Genomic DNA, 15550 nt, shown 5'->3' on the forward strand with positions numbered 1-15550 from the left:
ATTGCAACTATTCCCCAGTCCTCTGTGAATAGTACACATGGCCATTGTAACTCTAGTTAATGGTCACGACAGTTTGCATATGTTACCGATTGTGGGTTCAGTCATTATGCAACTGTGCTGTTTATAAGGGTGGGGATACCTGCAGTCAGCTGAGACAGAAGAAGTCACTTAAGATGAGTGATGAAACATTTCTCCCTCTAAACGTTGTGTCCAGTTGATCTGATTCAACTTTCTGGGATTTCCTTATCCAGACTATTGAGCATGCATCAAGACACAAGACCATATCAACTCTAAAACTACAAAAATAAACCCCTCGGATAAAGATCCCAGATCAGCAAGGATTATCAAGTCCTTTATATTTAGATCACTATTAAATTATCCAGGTCAGCAGGCTGTAAAAATACTGCATTTAATGACAATATCTTTGGTAACTAGGTTAGATAAGAGTAATAAAAAACATGTTATATAACTTAAAATATACATTTAAACAATATCACATAAAATGGATGAGTGACCGCATGTAAAGACTGAGACGCTCTTGTAAATTAATTCTGTGGCATCAGCGTATCGTGTAGCCCCTGATCTCAATGGCAGCATAATGTACTCTCTTGGTGTCACTTCTTCACTGCATCTCAGATGTGGACTTTACATAAACACAAAAATGATTCTAAAAATGTCCAACAAAAGTCACAGTCTGCAAGAGCATATTCCATTTCAAACCGTTACCTCAGCCTCTATTTCGTCATAAAGAAACTGCTTCTTGAATTTGGTCAGGGCGTAGTGTGCACTATCATTGTACAAGTCCAAAGGGTACAGTACATATCTGTAGAGAGATGAAAGGAATACATATTTTACCCCAAAATATATTAATTTTGAAAGTAAGAGTGAAAGACAGGCTTCTGTTTGGATAAGAATAAGACCAAATTTGATTTAACAAAAGTAAAAAGGAGAACAGAAAGGGCAAAAACCAACGGAGGCAACAAGACCACCATAATAGGTAGATTAGATGAGATGTATTTTGATGGTTCTCATGGGGAAATTGAATTGTTGCTAATTAATGCAAGTTGGTAAAATTACAGAGGCCATTTTTGCCATGTTAGCAGTCACCAGTCTTTTGCTTAATGGATAATAACAGCTATATTTATATTTTCATATTACATTTAAGTTTGTTCTTAGTAGAGATTTGATGTTAATATACAAGATTGTAGTGTAGTATTTGACAGGGAGTAATGCAACCTGACTATTTTAAACCATCAATTCAAGTGTAATGCGAGGAGATGGAAACGGATGAGCCGCTGTGGTGACCACTAACAGGAGGAAAAAAAAGAGGAAGAGGAGTAAGAAAAAGGAGGAGGAAGAAGAAGAAGAGAAGGAGGGAGACTGTGCAGAGGATTTTGAATGTGTATAGTCAATAAACTTAAGACAGTGGTGCTTTATTTGATGTTTTGGTTCTGCGCCACTATACTGCCTACTGACTTTGAGGTCTAACCACAGGCTGTCGGCTTTACTTTTCAGTAATTTAGTATGAACAGTTGATGAATGACAGCCTTTTTTCTTTCCTGCCTGAGGTCTTGTAAGGCCTGCTTCGAACCATAATGCTCTTGTTACAGTACTTAAAGATAGCCAAGCATTAGAGTTTTCCCCCCATTTTACATGATTTTTGGGGCATTTAGCCGACAGTCTCAGCCATCATGACTTAAAATGAGTGCTCCACTGGAATAAGATTTGACTAGTACCTCACCAAAAATACAAGCAACTCAAAAATAAGGTCAACAGTTAGAGTGGACAAAATAAGAGCTAAGGGGAGAGATAGCACTGGTTTTCAGAGAGCAGTTAGTGAAAAGACAGGGCATATGACTCAGCTGACATGAGGCTCTTTCTCCCCCATTACTTTTCCACACAGAGTAAAAATTAAACATTAATAGTAGTTAAAAAAACAACTACTAAAGTTACTGGAAGCCTCTTGCAAGGCAAACCATGTCACTGTAGACTGAAGATGAGTCACAGGATTAAGGAAGCACTATGGCAACCCCTCCTCTGCCCTGGCTGCCCTCGCCTTTCACTGCTCAAAGGATGCCTAACTTGTTTGTGATGGTCTAGGTACAGTTGTCCAGGTGCTTTCAATATACTTCTACACCTCCATGTTTACACAAGTAATTTAAAGCTGTATTTTAATCCATCCATCCATCCATTATCTGAACCGCTTATCCTGCTCTCAGGGTCACGGGGATGCTGGAGCCTATTCCAGCTGTCATTGGGCGGCAGGCGGGGAGACACCCTGGACAGGCCGCTAGGCCATCACAGGCCTGTTTTAAACCAAAGAAAAAAATTTCTCCGTGATAAACATAAAATGTGCACCATTTTGATGTCTGTTAATGCAATAATGTGATTTAGTGAAAGAGTAACAGCAAGGGAAATGAATAAAATCCAACAGAGGGATGACATTTTTGGAGAACTGAGGAGATGCAATGCAGTCATATGTACAGTCATATGAACAATGCAGTCATATGAACGATATGAATTCAAACAATTGCCTCATCAGGGTCTACTTAAACAAATGCTGTTCTCACTCCATCATTGAAGCCTCCTTGGTCTCCAAGATGTGGTCAGTGAGGATCCAGGGCATGGACATCTCAATGGGGAACTGGATCCTACGGCCCATGGTCAGCTCTAGAAAGAACTCCCTGAACCATAGCTGGGAGAGGTCGCAGCAATGTTGCAGGGTCTCTGGATGAAATGTGGGGATACACGAGTTTTATAAGAGATGTCAATCAAACAGCAGTTATGTAAGGGCCCCAGGGGGTCTCAGGGGCCATGGGATCTTACAGAGTTAATGGGGACTTTTTTTTTACCACTGAAGTTTAGCAGATGAGTATAAAAGAATGACTCGCGGTGGAACTTCTCAATATCTAGGATGGTTGGGCCTTCCAGGCTGCTGCGCAGTGTCTTCTTTGAGCCACTCTTGTCAGCAATTAGAGATTCCAGCATAGTCCTCACCATGTAGAGCTGAATACAAAGAGAAGGAGCAGAGGGCAAAGCTATAACTAATGAATGACCACAAAAAAAAGAAGAAAAATCTCAAGCAGATGAAGATCTTTTTAGAGTCAATTCACTGGTGGTCTCACTTGCTACATGACCTGCAAACACCATTTATCTTCCACAAATTCTGATCTTATCACATGTAGGTGGCTACACTTCCAGGTTGGAACAAGGCACCTTTTGCAGTTAAATTTCCCTGAACATTTACCAGGCATTATTATAGGTCCATAAAGCATGGCATTATTGTATCAACATGCCAGTGATTGCGGTCCACTTTTTTTGACAACAGCGCAAAATTACTTATGTCACCTCAGTAGGACAATATCTCACTACCCAAAGCCATTGTCCAACATCTCTCCTTAGCCCTCAAAAAGATGGGATTGGGGAGTTATGTAGTGATTAAGGGAGATGAAAAAAAGATGTTAATAGTTTATTCTTGGTTTTATAGGCCTGCACTTGGAACAAGAACTTGTTCTTGGAACTGAGGGCTATGCTGATACCGCTGAGTGGTTTATGCAACCTAAAATATGCACTGCAAGATGATGTGTCATAAAGAAATATATAGCCACAAGGGATTATTATTCAGCCCTAACTGCAATCAATGCAATGTAAAAAAAAAGATATCAAAAACTATTAAATTCAATCTTTATAATTTTAGGCAAATTAGATCATCATTATCAGAAAATGCTGCTAGGGTGTTTCTTCACTCAATTATTTTTTCTCATATTGAATACTGTTTTACAAACTGGTCATTTACAAGTGCAACAACACTCAAACCAACAGTATCACTCTTTAAAAAAAGCCATAAAAATCTTCGACAGAAAGCCTTCTTCTTTTCACCATTGTAATATTCTAGAGAAGCACAATCTTCTAAATTTCAAGAATTTTAAAACATTCAAATATGCCTGCTCTGTATACAAGTCATTACATGGTCTTGCCCCACCTCCATTAAATAAACTCAATAAAATAAGAAAAAACAGTACAAGGGCCTCCACTAGAGGGGATTGTGAGGTACCCTTCAGGTGCACCACTTTTCAGTCAAACAGTGTTATCAATTAAGGGCACTAAGATCTGGAATAACATACCTTCTGCAATAAGGGAATGCCCCACATTTCCCACTTTTAAAGCCCATTTTAAAAAATGGCTCAAATTACACCAAGTTTGTGATCATTTTTAATTGGTGCGAGCTCAGTCCAGCTTTGTCCTGCTGATTATATCAGTCACTTGTGTGTTATGTGTTTCATGATATTATGTTGCGTTGTATTGTGGTGTATGGTTTTGTGGGGTGTATATTGTTGTATTGTATGTATTATTGTGTATTTTAGTATTATTGTATTGTGTTGTGTTGTGGTGTACCACATCTGATTTCATTTTTTGCTTTGACCTGCTTAGGGACAACGGATTTAAATTAGCAGTATTGCTACAATCCGGCATGTTTATATGTGTATCTGCGATACCAATGTTCATTAATATGCACTGTTCCCATTCAAATAAACAAACAAATAATAATGATAATAAAAAATATAGAATCAAACAGGTGTACCATGACAAGTATGGCTTATTAATAGTCACGCTGAAATAAACTGACGTGAATAGAAGTATTAGGGAGGTAATAACAGATGATAACAGCACAGTATAATAGTAAGAGTTCAGATGTTGAAGGTTATAGGAGGCTAGAAGCTACGAGTTGGATTATGGCTTAAGTAGCATAAAAGCCCTAGCTCAACCTTGTGAGTATATTTATAGGCTTGTGATTATATCTCCATTAGCCTTAGGTGATTCACCTTTGACATTCTGTATAGGAGACCTAGGTTAATATCTAATGTGCTTAACAGATACCCATGGATTAAGCTTCTCCACAGAGGAGACCCCAGGGTAGGTGATTGTAAGGCAGAAAAAAAGCCTGAATCTTTGCAAGCCTAGTTCTTTTCCTTTGCCATGGATGACTCCTTTTCTGTCTGGGTCTGGACATACGTCAGACTTGGGTATAAACTGAATTTTTATAATCTTTGTTAGGTGGTATGGGTGAAATGATTTAATAAATAAAGAAACCTTTTCTAGGTAAGGAAAGGGTGTGGAGGCTGAGGCAAGGATGTGATACCTGTGTACTGGAGGGCCCTACTGCCCGACGTGGGACCTTGATATCGAATCCACCCTTGGGATCTTTCTCTCCACGGAGAGCAGGATCATTGTGTGGCTCCCGACCAGTCTCCCAGTCACAGATGGTCTTTCGGATGGCCTGGAGGACGCTGAAAAGAGCATAGACATAAAAACTGCTCTTAAGATTGCCCATAATAACACACGCACGCACGCGCACGCACGCACACACACGCACGCACGCGCGCGCACGCACACACACACACGCACACACACACACACACACACACACACACACACACACACACACCAGCAATACTAACAGCTAATTTCAGGGGGTAAAGAAATATTCATATTATGTAAGATCAAATAAGAGCAACTGAATTTGACAATAAGCACTCCTTTGTGACACATTCATGGTCAACTGCAGGCATGGTTTTTGTGTGGGAGGGAGTTTAATACGTCCCCATTGTAGCAAACATATTGCTTTGTGATTTATTAGTGGGAAAAGCCAATGCAGAAAACATTGCTGTCACAGACACACATTGCCGCAAGGCCGTAGCAACTCAGCAGGGTGACATCGATTATAAAATACAGATTTCTGTAGGAACACTTAGCAACAAAGCTAGTCATGTGGAACAAAAGCTTTCTGACAGATATGCAGAAAAAACGGTGAACCATAACATCTAAACTAAATAAAGTGCATTTTGTTCCACCTGCTCACAGAATATCAATTTTTCCCAGTAAACAACAATGACAAAGTTGAAGAATCCTCTCTTAAAGCTTCCAAAATAGTACAATGGTACAACAGTATGGTCTATACCTCTGGATGACATTCTTCTTCTTCTTGATGGCCTGGCGCAGTGGGTCTCGCAGGGTGACCTGGGCAAAGTCCTGCAGGGCTGAGTAGATGGTATGACGGATGGCATGATTGAACACGCTCTCCATTCGCCCCATCAACACCTGCAAACCTTTTATCATGGCCATCACCTGCCAGGAGCACAACATGCAATCAGCGGGAGAGTGAACATATTAAGAGAAAAAGAATTGTTGAAGTGACAGCATGACAGGTCCAGGAAAAAGATGAGTGACCTCCACAAGGGCAAACTTCTCCTCGCTAGTGTAATTGTATCTGGTAGCTCTCTCATACTCTTCAGCATTATCTGGGCATTCCTTGTTGGAGTACTTGTCTGTTGGATGCACCAGCTTCCAGGAATACTGCACAGAAAGTGAACAAAGAAAGTCATAAAAACAAAATATGTGGCCCGAAACCCTAAAGAATGAAGGAGACCTGGCCAATTCTTTGAGGTACTATTGAACAAGGCTAATTACCCTGAAAACAAAAAAATTGCTGACATTTTTCTTCAATTTATAAAAAATGCTTTGCTGGGTACTGGACTCAGATGGAAAAAAATTGGTTCCCCTGGCAGCCAAGTAAAATGCCTGACTAAAATTCACCATGAGACAGCAAAGATTAATTCTATTCTAAATTGAAAAATTCTAGGCATAAATGTTGCATTTCAGTTGGTCTCCTTAATATCAGTTAATCTCCTTCAGTTTGTTTCCTTGCAACCCTTGCGTTGACAACAAAGAAGGTACACAAGTGAAGCAATAACACTTTAAATATAGGTATGTCCAAACATACCCAGAGGAGATTTCTATAAGACAACAGGCGAAGCAGTGCTTTACCAAAAAACAAACAAAAAAAACATAACACACATATTACATAAAACATCTTTTTTAGATACCAACATTTCATTAGCATGGCTATTTCCTCTGTGAATCACACAAAAAAGTGTCACTGTTAAAAAAAAAATGTGTCGTGGGTATTGTGCAACATAGCGTCCTCCTGAGGTGACACGGGAATGTTCTGTTTCACTAACTCAATGTAAGTGAATTTAAGTTGACGTAGCACCTTACATGTTGTTGATTGGACAGTTATGGTTTATGTGATGTCTACAAGACATGTTATTTTGTAATGTTAATTACTGCTTTCTAATGCTTTGTATTGAATTGTATTGTTTGTTCAAACGACCAGGAAATGCCGGAAATGCAGGGATAGCCACATGCATTAGTCAGTACATGGAGCCATTCGCTTCTACACACAAGGACTGATGAATCAATGTCGTAAATTGTTGTATTTCATAACATGTTAAAGTTCATATATTAAGGGTTATTTGATGAAAATGTGTTTAATAAGTTAAGATTTAAAATCGTTGTATTTACAAGTATATAGAAGGTAATTCATGCCTTTGTAATACTAATTCCAGTACAATTCTAAGTTTGTTAAAAACAACACAAGACTTCATTAATTTTCCTTCTCTTTATTTTTATTATCCTGCAGTTTTCACTCCATGTCATTATGAAGGAGTGACCAATAAATGTTTCTGCAACTACGACGACTCTTTCTTCAGTTTGAATGGAGCTTAGCGTTGTGTTTAGTCTGCGGTTCTTAACGCCCTTTTGAGAACACTAAAGTTTATGACGTGTTTTAATACCCACCCAGTGAAGCAGTGGGTGGGCATTAAAATCTCGTCTTTCCTCGACCTGAAAATGATTGACACCTGTCTAACCAATCAGAAAACACCAGTTAATCCTTTCCGATCCTATATTGACTTGTTCTCCAATTTTCATCATACCTTTTGGTATTGAAAGCGTGGTGAAAGATAAGATAAAGAAAGGCAAGAAAAAAAGATTAGCCTAAGATAAATTAGTGATTACTATAGTAGTTTTTGGTGGTTCTTGTTTAAATATTGTAAATATTATAATATTAATCTGTTCAGATCTTTATTGTTCAACTTTATATTTGCATTTTTGATCTTGACCTCGTGTGGTAGCCTTGTACTGTAGGCCGACATTAGTTGTTCTTACTAGCTTAGCTAGCTAGCTGCTAGCTTAGATAGCTCCTGTCCTGTCTTTAGCAATTTTTGCAAAGAATTATGATGGATGCAAACATCGTGGGCCGGATCCTATGGTAGTCTTTTCACACTTTCTCTTATGAGGAAAAACTGGGAGTGAAAGCAAAGGGGAGACCAAAGCCCCCCATCGAGCTGGTGCAGAGACTGGGCTCGGTAAGTCGGAGTTTTAAGTGTTCTAGGTGGAGTGGCTAACGGGGAGTGTGCTAAGAAACCGCTTGTATTGCTGGCCTTGCGTGATGTTTAAGTGTGCTCCTGCAGCAGATGGGTGTTCTTCAAAGTTTGCAAGAGATGGATTTGAGGATCTATGAAATTTTGACAGATCTGTTAAGCTTCCATGAAAAATCAAAGGAGCATGTCAGTGTAGCGTACAATCAAGTCTGTTGTGAAATGTGAGCATTGATACTCTGATTGATGAAGGCAAGCGTCTCCAGCTGGCAAAGCATAACGACACGGTCTGGAAAAACCATGACATTCTGAAAAAGTTGATTGATTTAGTGTCATTGGGTCATCAGGACTAGGCATTTAGGGGGCATGATGAGAGTGAAAAATCCGATAATAAAGGAAACTACAGAGAGATGGTAGAAGTGTTTTCCCGTTATGATGATGTTCTGGCTGCTCATTTGAAATCAGTGAGGGATGTTTTAAAAATATAATAGGGCGGGGTTGGTTGGGTTGTTGCTTCACCAAAAATTTTGGTAAGCAGCTGCCACTGAAAATACCATCTTTTAATACAAACTTCTTTAACCAGTTTTTGTGTATGCAAAATCCTTTACATGGAAAGCATGCTATCCTCAAAAAGAATCAATATTCACCACAGTCAGAATTTAGCCATCCTTACCACTTCCATGACGTGAGCACTCCACTGAGAGAGCAGCTGCATGCCCTGCAGAGCCAGGTCAAAAAGCTTCCTGTACTCTGAGTCAGTCTTCTGGGCTTCCTGCCGTCCTGATCCAGTCACCACCTGAACAGTAACAAAGAAACACACTCCTGAACTCTCCTCTTATCTACAGACGGCTTACTGTAGTGACAGCCGGATTTTAAAAGATTTGGACCCTAATGTACAATTCACAATAGCTGCACATCTAATTGATGGTATAATTCTAGGAGGTACTAATTCTAACATGGCAAGTTAGTCAAAGCTTTCCATTCAAAGCACTCAAATCAGGTCATTTAAAAAAAATTGTAAGGGTTGTTAAGCATGCTGAGATGAAGAATATCATACCCTAATGACACCCCTGTTTCACAGAGCACAAATACTACTGGAGAAGGAAAACAACAGAAAATGGGATGAGTGCATCTTATTTCCCATCTAAAGGGGATTCTGCTGTCAGTGCTTTAACAGCTCATGATCACAAGCAATGTGGCAAATATCCATAGTGGCAAATATCCATATGAATTGAGATGAATTCTAACCCCTGAAAATCCACTGTGACAAGGCATCTGCTGAAAAGCTGATTATCTCCCTACTTTCATCCCTCCCATAAGTGATGGCCCCTAAGGCTGAGGTATATTGGAGTGCTGTTGCTGTGGCAGGCTGTCCAGACAGGTGGCAGATATGCAGTCCATTTCAATTTAAATAGGCTTGTATGTTCAGGTCTCACAAGTTCATGTGGAAATCCGTGGGCAAGATGCAAGTTAAAGATGCTGGATTAAAAACCACTGCTGTAGCTTGCCGCAAATTAAGCAGTCTGTATCAGCCTCTGTAAGATATTTTAACACCTTATTAATGGGTAATATACAACTGGATGGATCTCCCACTTTCTACCGTATCCAAATACACACTGACCTCACTGTTACTGTAGCGCGCCAGCTCAGAGATGAAACGCATGTGATCCTCCCGGATCTGAATCATCTGCTCACAGATATTGTACTGAGGGCTGCTGGATGTAGATGTACAAGACCACCTAGAGGGGGGCAGATTGTGCAATGAATGTCTTTATGCATGCTCTATAATTCAGGTAAGAAAATCACAGAAAGTTGTATCAGTTCATCTAGACACAACGTTTATTGAGAGGAACGTAGACGAGTGATGAAATGTTTCTCTCAATAAACATTTTGTCCAGATGAACTGATTCAACTTTCTGTGTGCAATGAAGAGCTGTTTTGATTTTGAGAGAGAAAGGGAGCAAGCAATGGAAATATAGTAAATGCATTATGGACTCTGTAAGACAAGCAAGAGCATGGAAAGACTGACAAGACTGTGACTTGTTTCAGTGTTTAGAAATAAACATAAGACTGAAACTATACGACCTGTTTGACATTTGTTCCTCATGAGAATATTTCCAAGCAGGTCCAAATGCTTAAATAGGTCTTGGAAAATTTTGTTAACTTTCTCTCACTCAAATCTGTTTTTTTTTCTAAATGATGTTTCACACAATTTTTCTTTAAACAGAACTGAAAACTAACCAATACCTGTTGAAACATTCTGTTACAGCTGTGGAAGCATATGATGGGACTAATTTTAAAGTATGTTATTTCCTCCGAGAAAATATCTTGAGGATTGCTATGTTATCAACTGCTGCTCACTGGTCAGTTTTATATATATACACACATATACACACATATACACACATACACACACACACACACACACACACACACACACACACACACACACACACACACACACACTTATACATATATATAGATAGATACATACATACGTATATATACACACATATATATATACACACACACATATAAAAATGTATACACATATATGTGTGTATATGTTGGAAAAAATTATATATGTGTGTGTGTGTCTACGTGTGTGTGTGTATATATATATATATATATATATATATATACACACACACACATATACATATATGTATACATATATAGACACTGTCTATGTGTGTGTGTGTATATATGTATATGTGTGTGTGTGTGTGTGTGTGTGTGTGTGTATATATATATATATAGCGTTTTTTTCTGAAACCGTCAATGGTGTTATAAGTGCTCAACTAATGAGGAACAGAATATCAACAGGTACAGGAGAAAAAGTTTTAATGCATTGCAGCTGATGAGTGCACGACGCACGAAACAGGCCTGTACTGCAATGCATTAAAACTTTTTTCCTGTATCTGTGTTGAGATATATATATATATATATATATATATATATACACATATATATATACACAACGTTTTTTTCTGAAACCGTCAATGGTGTTGAGTGCTCGACTAATGAGGAGCGGAATATATCAACACGGATACAGGAAAAAAGATTTTAATGCATAGCAGGTATGCATTAAAATCTTTTGTGCTATGCATCAAAATCTTTTTTCCTGTATCCATGTTGCGCTATATATATATATATATATATAGTATATATATATATACACGTCCTCTGTTTGAGTGTTTGTTGCTGGCATTCATGACGAAAATTCCTTATAAACACACCAAACTTCACCCGAATAATAGTGTACCAAATCATAGAAACCACAAATTAGCTATTGAAAATGTGGCAGCAAGATATTCGTCTTGCAGCTACACACTAAAACACTCACATGTGCAGAGTGGTTGCTAAAGAAACATTCCTTCTGCATGCAAACATGCAAACTTCACCAGTGCCAACACTGCCCCTGGCAGGAATAAAACCCAGGAGCTTTTTGCTGTGAGGCAGCAGTGCAAGCACTGCACCACCATACCAAACGTGCCAGAAACAATGTTCATTGGTATTCATAATCCACAAAATAGGTATGCATTCAAATGCTGTGCTTGAAGGACAGGACGTAGGCACATCTTTTTCAAAGGCGTTAGCTTTTCTTGCGCAAAACCAATTTCTAATGCTAAGGCAACTTCACATTTAAGAGCCATATCTCAGATTGTTTATGTAGCTCTGAAAATAAATGGAAAATCCTTTACTAGAAAATTAAATTTAAACTACCAGTGCCCCTCCAAGCCAAGACAACCAGCCCGAATTAATTGAAGGTCACTTTCCTTACCTGGATTTGTTCTCTTCAAAGTGAGCACTCGTCTTGATGTACCTGGACAGCTCAATTTGCATATCACCAAACAGTGGAACCACCTGGAGTTGCTGTAAACAGCAGGAAAAAAAATAGATAATTGTGCAGTTATTTTTTGATGATGAAAGTATTACCTAATTTATCTAAATCACTGGACAAATTAAGGAGTTAAGCAATTTGCTAAAATGAATGAAAGAACGATTATCTGATCTTTGGAGATAAACATTTCAGTGTAACAATGTCATTTGCATTCACTTTTCATGCCACAAAATCTTAACTACATTTGTGGAAATGCGCTTTTTCCCCAAGATCTACACAGTTCTGCAAAATTAGCTATTTTGTTTTGGGTGAAAAGAAAACTTAATTTCTCTCCTTTCAAAGAACCCATTTTGACTGCTTCAGGAGCAAAAATGTGCAAAAATAATAATAATCTAATTTCATATGATGGTGAAAGCTCAGTTTAGGGAGATGGACATTAACTTTCCATTAGAGCAAGTCTACTGAGAAATACAGAAATCTGACTTGAGGTCTCTTGATTACAGCTCAACTAGATTAGGATGAACACCTCATTCTCAAAAACAATATGGCATCCACGCATCACTTCTGATTACATTTTATCTAATTTCATTTATTGGCAGTTCATAAGGTTTTAGAATCATACTCCAAATATGGTTTAAAAGTACAGATAAGGTGATATTTTCAGTAAATTTCTCTGGTACCATGTAATACCACTTTAAAAGAGATAAATGAGAAAAATTCTACTGCAAATTAAGGATACTCGAATGAATTTTTGCACAGTTTTGCAAAATGTGTTTATATCTTATGATACAGAGAAACACGAACACAGAATGTCCCCCATACCTTGAAAAATTTGTCAATCTTGGTCAGGTTAATTCTCTTCTTTGCATCTAGTTTGTAAATGTTACTGTTATTTCCATCCATCAGGTACAAGCCAAAACCCATTACCTAGGGAATTGGAACAGGGGTTATAAATACAAAAAAAGTCCACTGCTATCCGTTTTTAGCTGGTAAATTGTTTAGTTTGACCAGGATCAAATACAGGGAATTCAATAGTATTATTGGTAAACAATCCATCCTTGCTATTGAAAGCTTACCTTAAGCAACATGTGCTTCTCACTGGGAGTGAGGTACATCTTGTTCTCATAGTAATCGACACACAGGTTTACAATGTCTGCTAGTAGTTCATCATATCCACTAATAACTTCCAACTGCTGCTGCAAAGACTAAAATAATGAGACTGTTATGAGTACAACTTGAAATACCACTACTACTACTACAAATAATAATAGTAATATTGTCATCATCATCATCACAAGGTTCCTACACGTTTCCAAAGTCCATTCCACTTATCCGAAACCTTTTTTTTTATTAACTGATTTTAATTGACGGTTTTGGTTAGTGATTAACATGACGTTGAGTGATATTCGCTGGACAAAATGTCTATGGACTCAAATATGGCACAAAACAGTTGGTCTACAATCACATAAAATGTCCTTCTCTAAAAGACAGGGTTTTAAGTAAATCCAAAATGCCTTAAAAAAAAAACCCTGAAAATTACCAAACTCCTTTGCTATACTCATTCAGTTTTTCGAGACTTGTGTAGGACCCCTGTGTAGGACCAGCTGACCAAAATACTGCGAGAAAAGTTGTCAAGGGATCTTGTCACGCTAACCTAAAAATGAAGTCAGAAGTTTGTTTTACATGAGCTGTTCCATCTAACCTGTGTGATTTTGTTGTGGTTTGCCAGGAACATGGACAAGTTCTGAGACTCCTGAATGGATGCAGGTTCAGACATTTTCCGGAGAAACTGGGCTGCTCTAGAGGGATGACAGGGTGAGAAAGGTTTCAGTGCTTTAGGGGTGATAAATAAAGGATAATTCATTGAGTATGCCACATTACGCCTTCCCTTGCACCAGTCTAATGATCGTGGGCAGCCTTTGTGTTGGAATGGAGAACACAGAGAAACAGGTCCTTGGGGATGCTGACTAATACTGCCATCTAGTGTCTTTTTGTCAATTAAGGTTAGGAGCACGCGTGGTTTCTCTCCCTCAGCCACCCGTCTCCGGGCTGGATTATCCACTGGGCATTCTGGGCTCGGGCCCAGGGGTCCTTACGTATTTGGGGGCCCAAGCAACACACAAAAAAAACAAAAAACAAACAAACAAACAAAAAAATTAAGGTCAAAAATCAATCATCTGTGTTACATTACTTTTGACCCAGATCCCTGCCCCCCTCTCACTACGCCGTCAAAGTGACTATCAAATCTCTCAGTGAAGCCACAGACAGACACACAAACATGCCACGACGGTTAAACTTGACTTAGAGGGGGAACAGAAACAATGTACACCAGGAGGACAGAAAAAAAGAATCTCAAGTAAGTGGATAAAGAAGCCAGGTAGCCAGGCTACAGAATTAAGAAGTGGGTGCAGCAAATGAAAGAGAAAATGAGAAAAAGAGGACAGGGAGGCATTCTAAGGGCAACTGGAGACAGGAAGAGGAGATCATGACAAACAGACAAGACAGAGACAGCTCCTGAAGAGCAGAGGAGAACAGTAGAGAGACAGTCAGCCAAGAGGAAAGAGACAGCAACAGGTGTGTGTGTGCGTGTGCATGTGTGAGAGAGAGAGGAAAACTTAAATTAAAGGTGCTATATACAATGTTCTGCACCAGCATCTCAGACCAAACCAAAACACACACACACCCACCCCCTTTGCGTTTTTGGCTATTATTTCATTTGGTTCAGTTGGAATATTCTTTTACCTAGTCACGCTCTACCTACAATTCCATGTAAATTCTCCGCCATTGTGTTGGAGGTGCAACCCTTATACACTGAGATGCAAACATGAGAGGAGGTGGTTTGTTAGCGTGCAAATAATTTACTTTTAAGTTGTTTTATCGTTTTTTGGTACATGTCATCCGATTACATTTCTCAGCTCGAGCCAAGCGCTCCAGCACACTATAAACAGAAGTTGAAGCTTTGTGGACCGAAGGATTGTCAGCACAGATTGCCTGTTGATGTGTGGGTTAATCATCCTGAAGAATCGCCACCAGTTGACTTCAGAAACATTTACCTTATAGACACTCCTGGTTAGTACACATCGAATTTACTTATTGTAGTCTTTAAATATTTAATTATTTGATTATGGGTGGTTGATAAAGTGTTTCCTGTAATTTGTTTACAGCTGTGGTGCTTTGGGCATAATTCTAGTTTGGTCCTACATCTGATGCCGTTTGTGTCTAAGTTATGTTTCAAGTTGAGGTTCTACTGTCAAAAATGTTTTGGGGTTTTGTTTTTTTTTTTGTGGATTTTTCCCCCTTTTTCTCTCCAATTGTATCTAGCCAATTACCCTATTTTCCAAGCCGTCTCCCAGTCGCTGCTCCACCTGCTCTGCTGATCTGGGGAAAGCTGCAGACTACTACCACATGCCTCCTCCGATACATGTGGAGTCACCAGTCGCTTCTTTTCACCTGACAGTGAGGAGTTTCGCCAGGGGGACACAGTGCG

The 15550-nt window shown here is 39.0% G+C and overlaps 1 protein-coding gene across 2 annotated transcripts in view; it reads right to left on the reverse strand.

The window, feature by feature from the left end:
- cyfip1 (cytoplasmic FMR1 interacting protein 1) overlaps positions 1-15550 on the reverse strand; it is a 67386-nt gene that overhangs the window by 27067 nt on the left and 24769 nt on the right. For both annotated transcript variants that reach the window (XM_056277973.1, XM_056277972.1), the window contains exons 7-18: positions 13766-13862; positions 13140-13268; positions 12886-12990; positions 12004-12095; positions 9841-9958; positions 8893-9015; positions 6229-6354; positions 5960-6126; positions 5141-5288; positions 2853-3006; positions 2571-2727; positions 727-823 (exon numbers count right to left, since the gene is read on the reverse strand). In XM_056277973.1, coding sequence (XP_056133948.1) covers positions 727-823; positions 2571-2727; positions 2853-3006; positions 5141-5288; positions 5960-6126; positions 6229-6354; positions 8893-9015; positions 9841-9958; positions 12004-12095; positions 12886-12990; positions 13140-13268; positions 13766-13862 — 1513 coding nt within the window. The remainder of the gene's footprint in view (positions 1-726; positions 824-2570; positions 2728-2852; positions 3007-5140; positions 5289-5959; positions 6127-6228; positions 6355-8892; positions 9016-9840; positions 9959-12003; positions 12096-12885; positions 12991-13139; positions 13269-13765; positions 13863-15550) is intronic.

This window comes from Lampris incognitus, chromosome 3, assembly GCF_029633865.1.
Source record: "Lampris incognitus isolate fLamInc1 chromosome 3, fLamInc1.hap2, whole genome shotgun sequence".
NCBI classification, from domain to species: domain Eukaryota; kingdom Metazoa; phylum Chordata; class Actinopteri; order Lampriformes; family Lampridae; genus Lampris; species Lampris incognitus.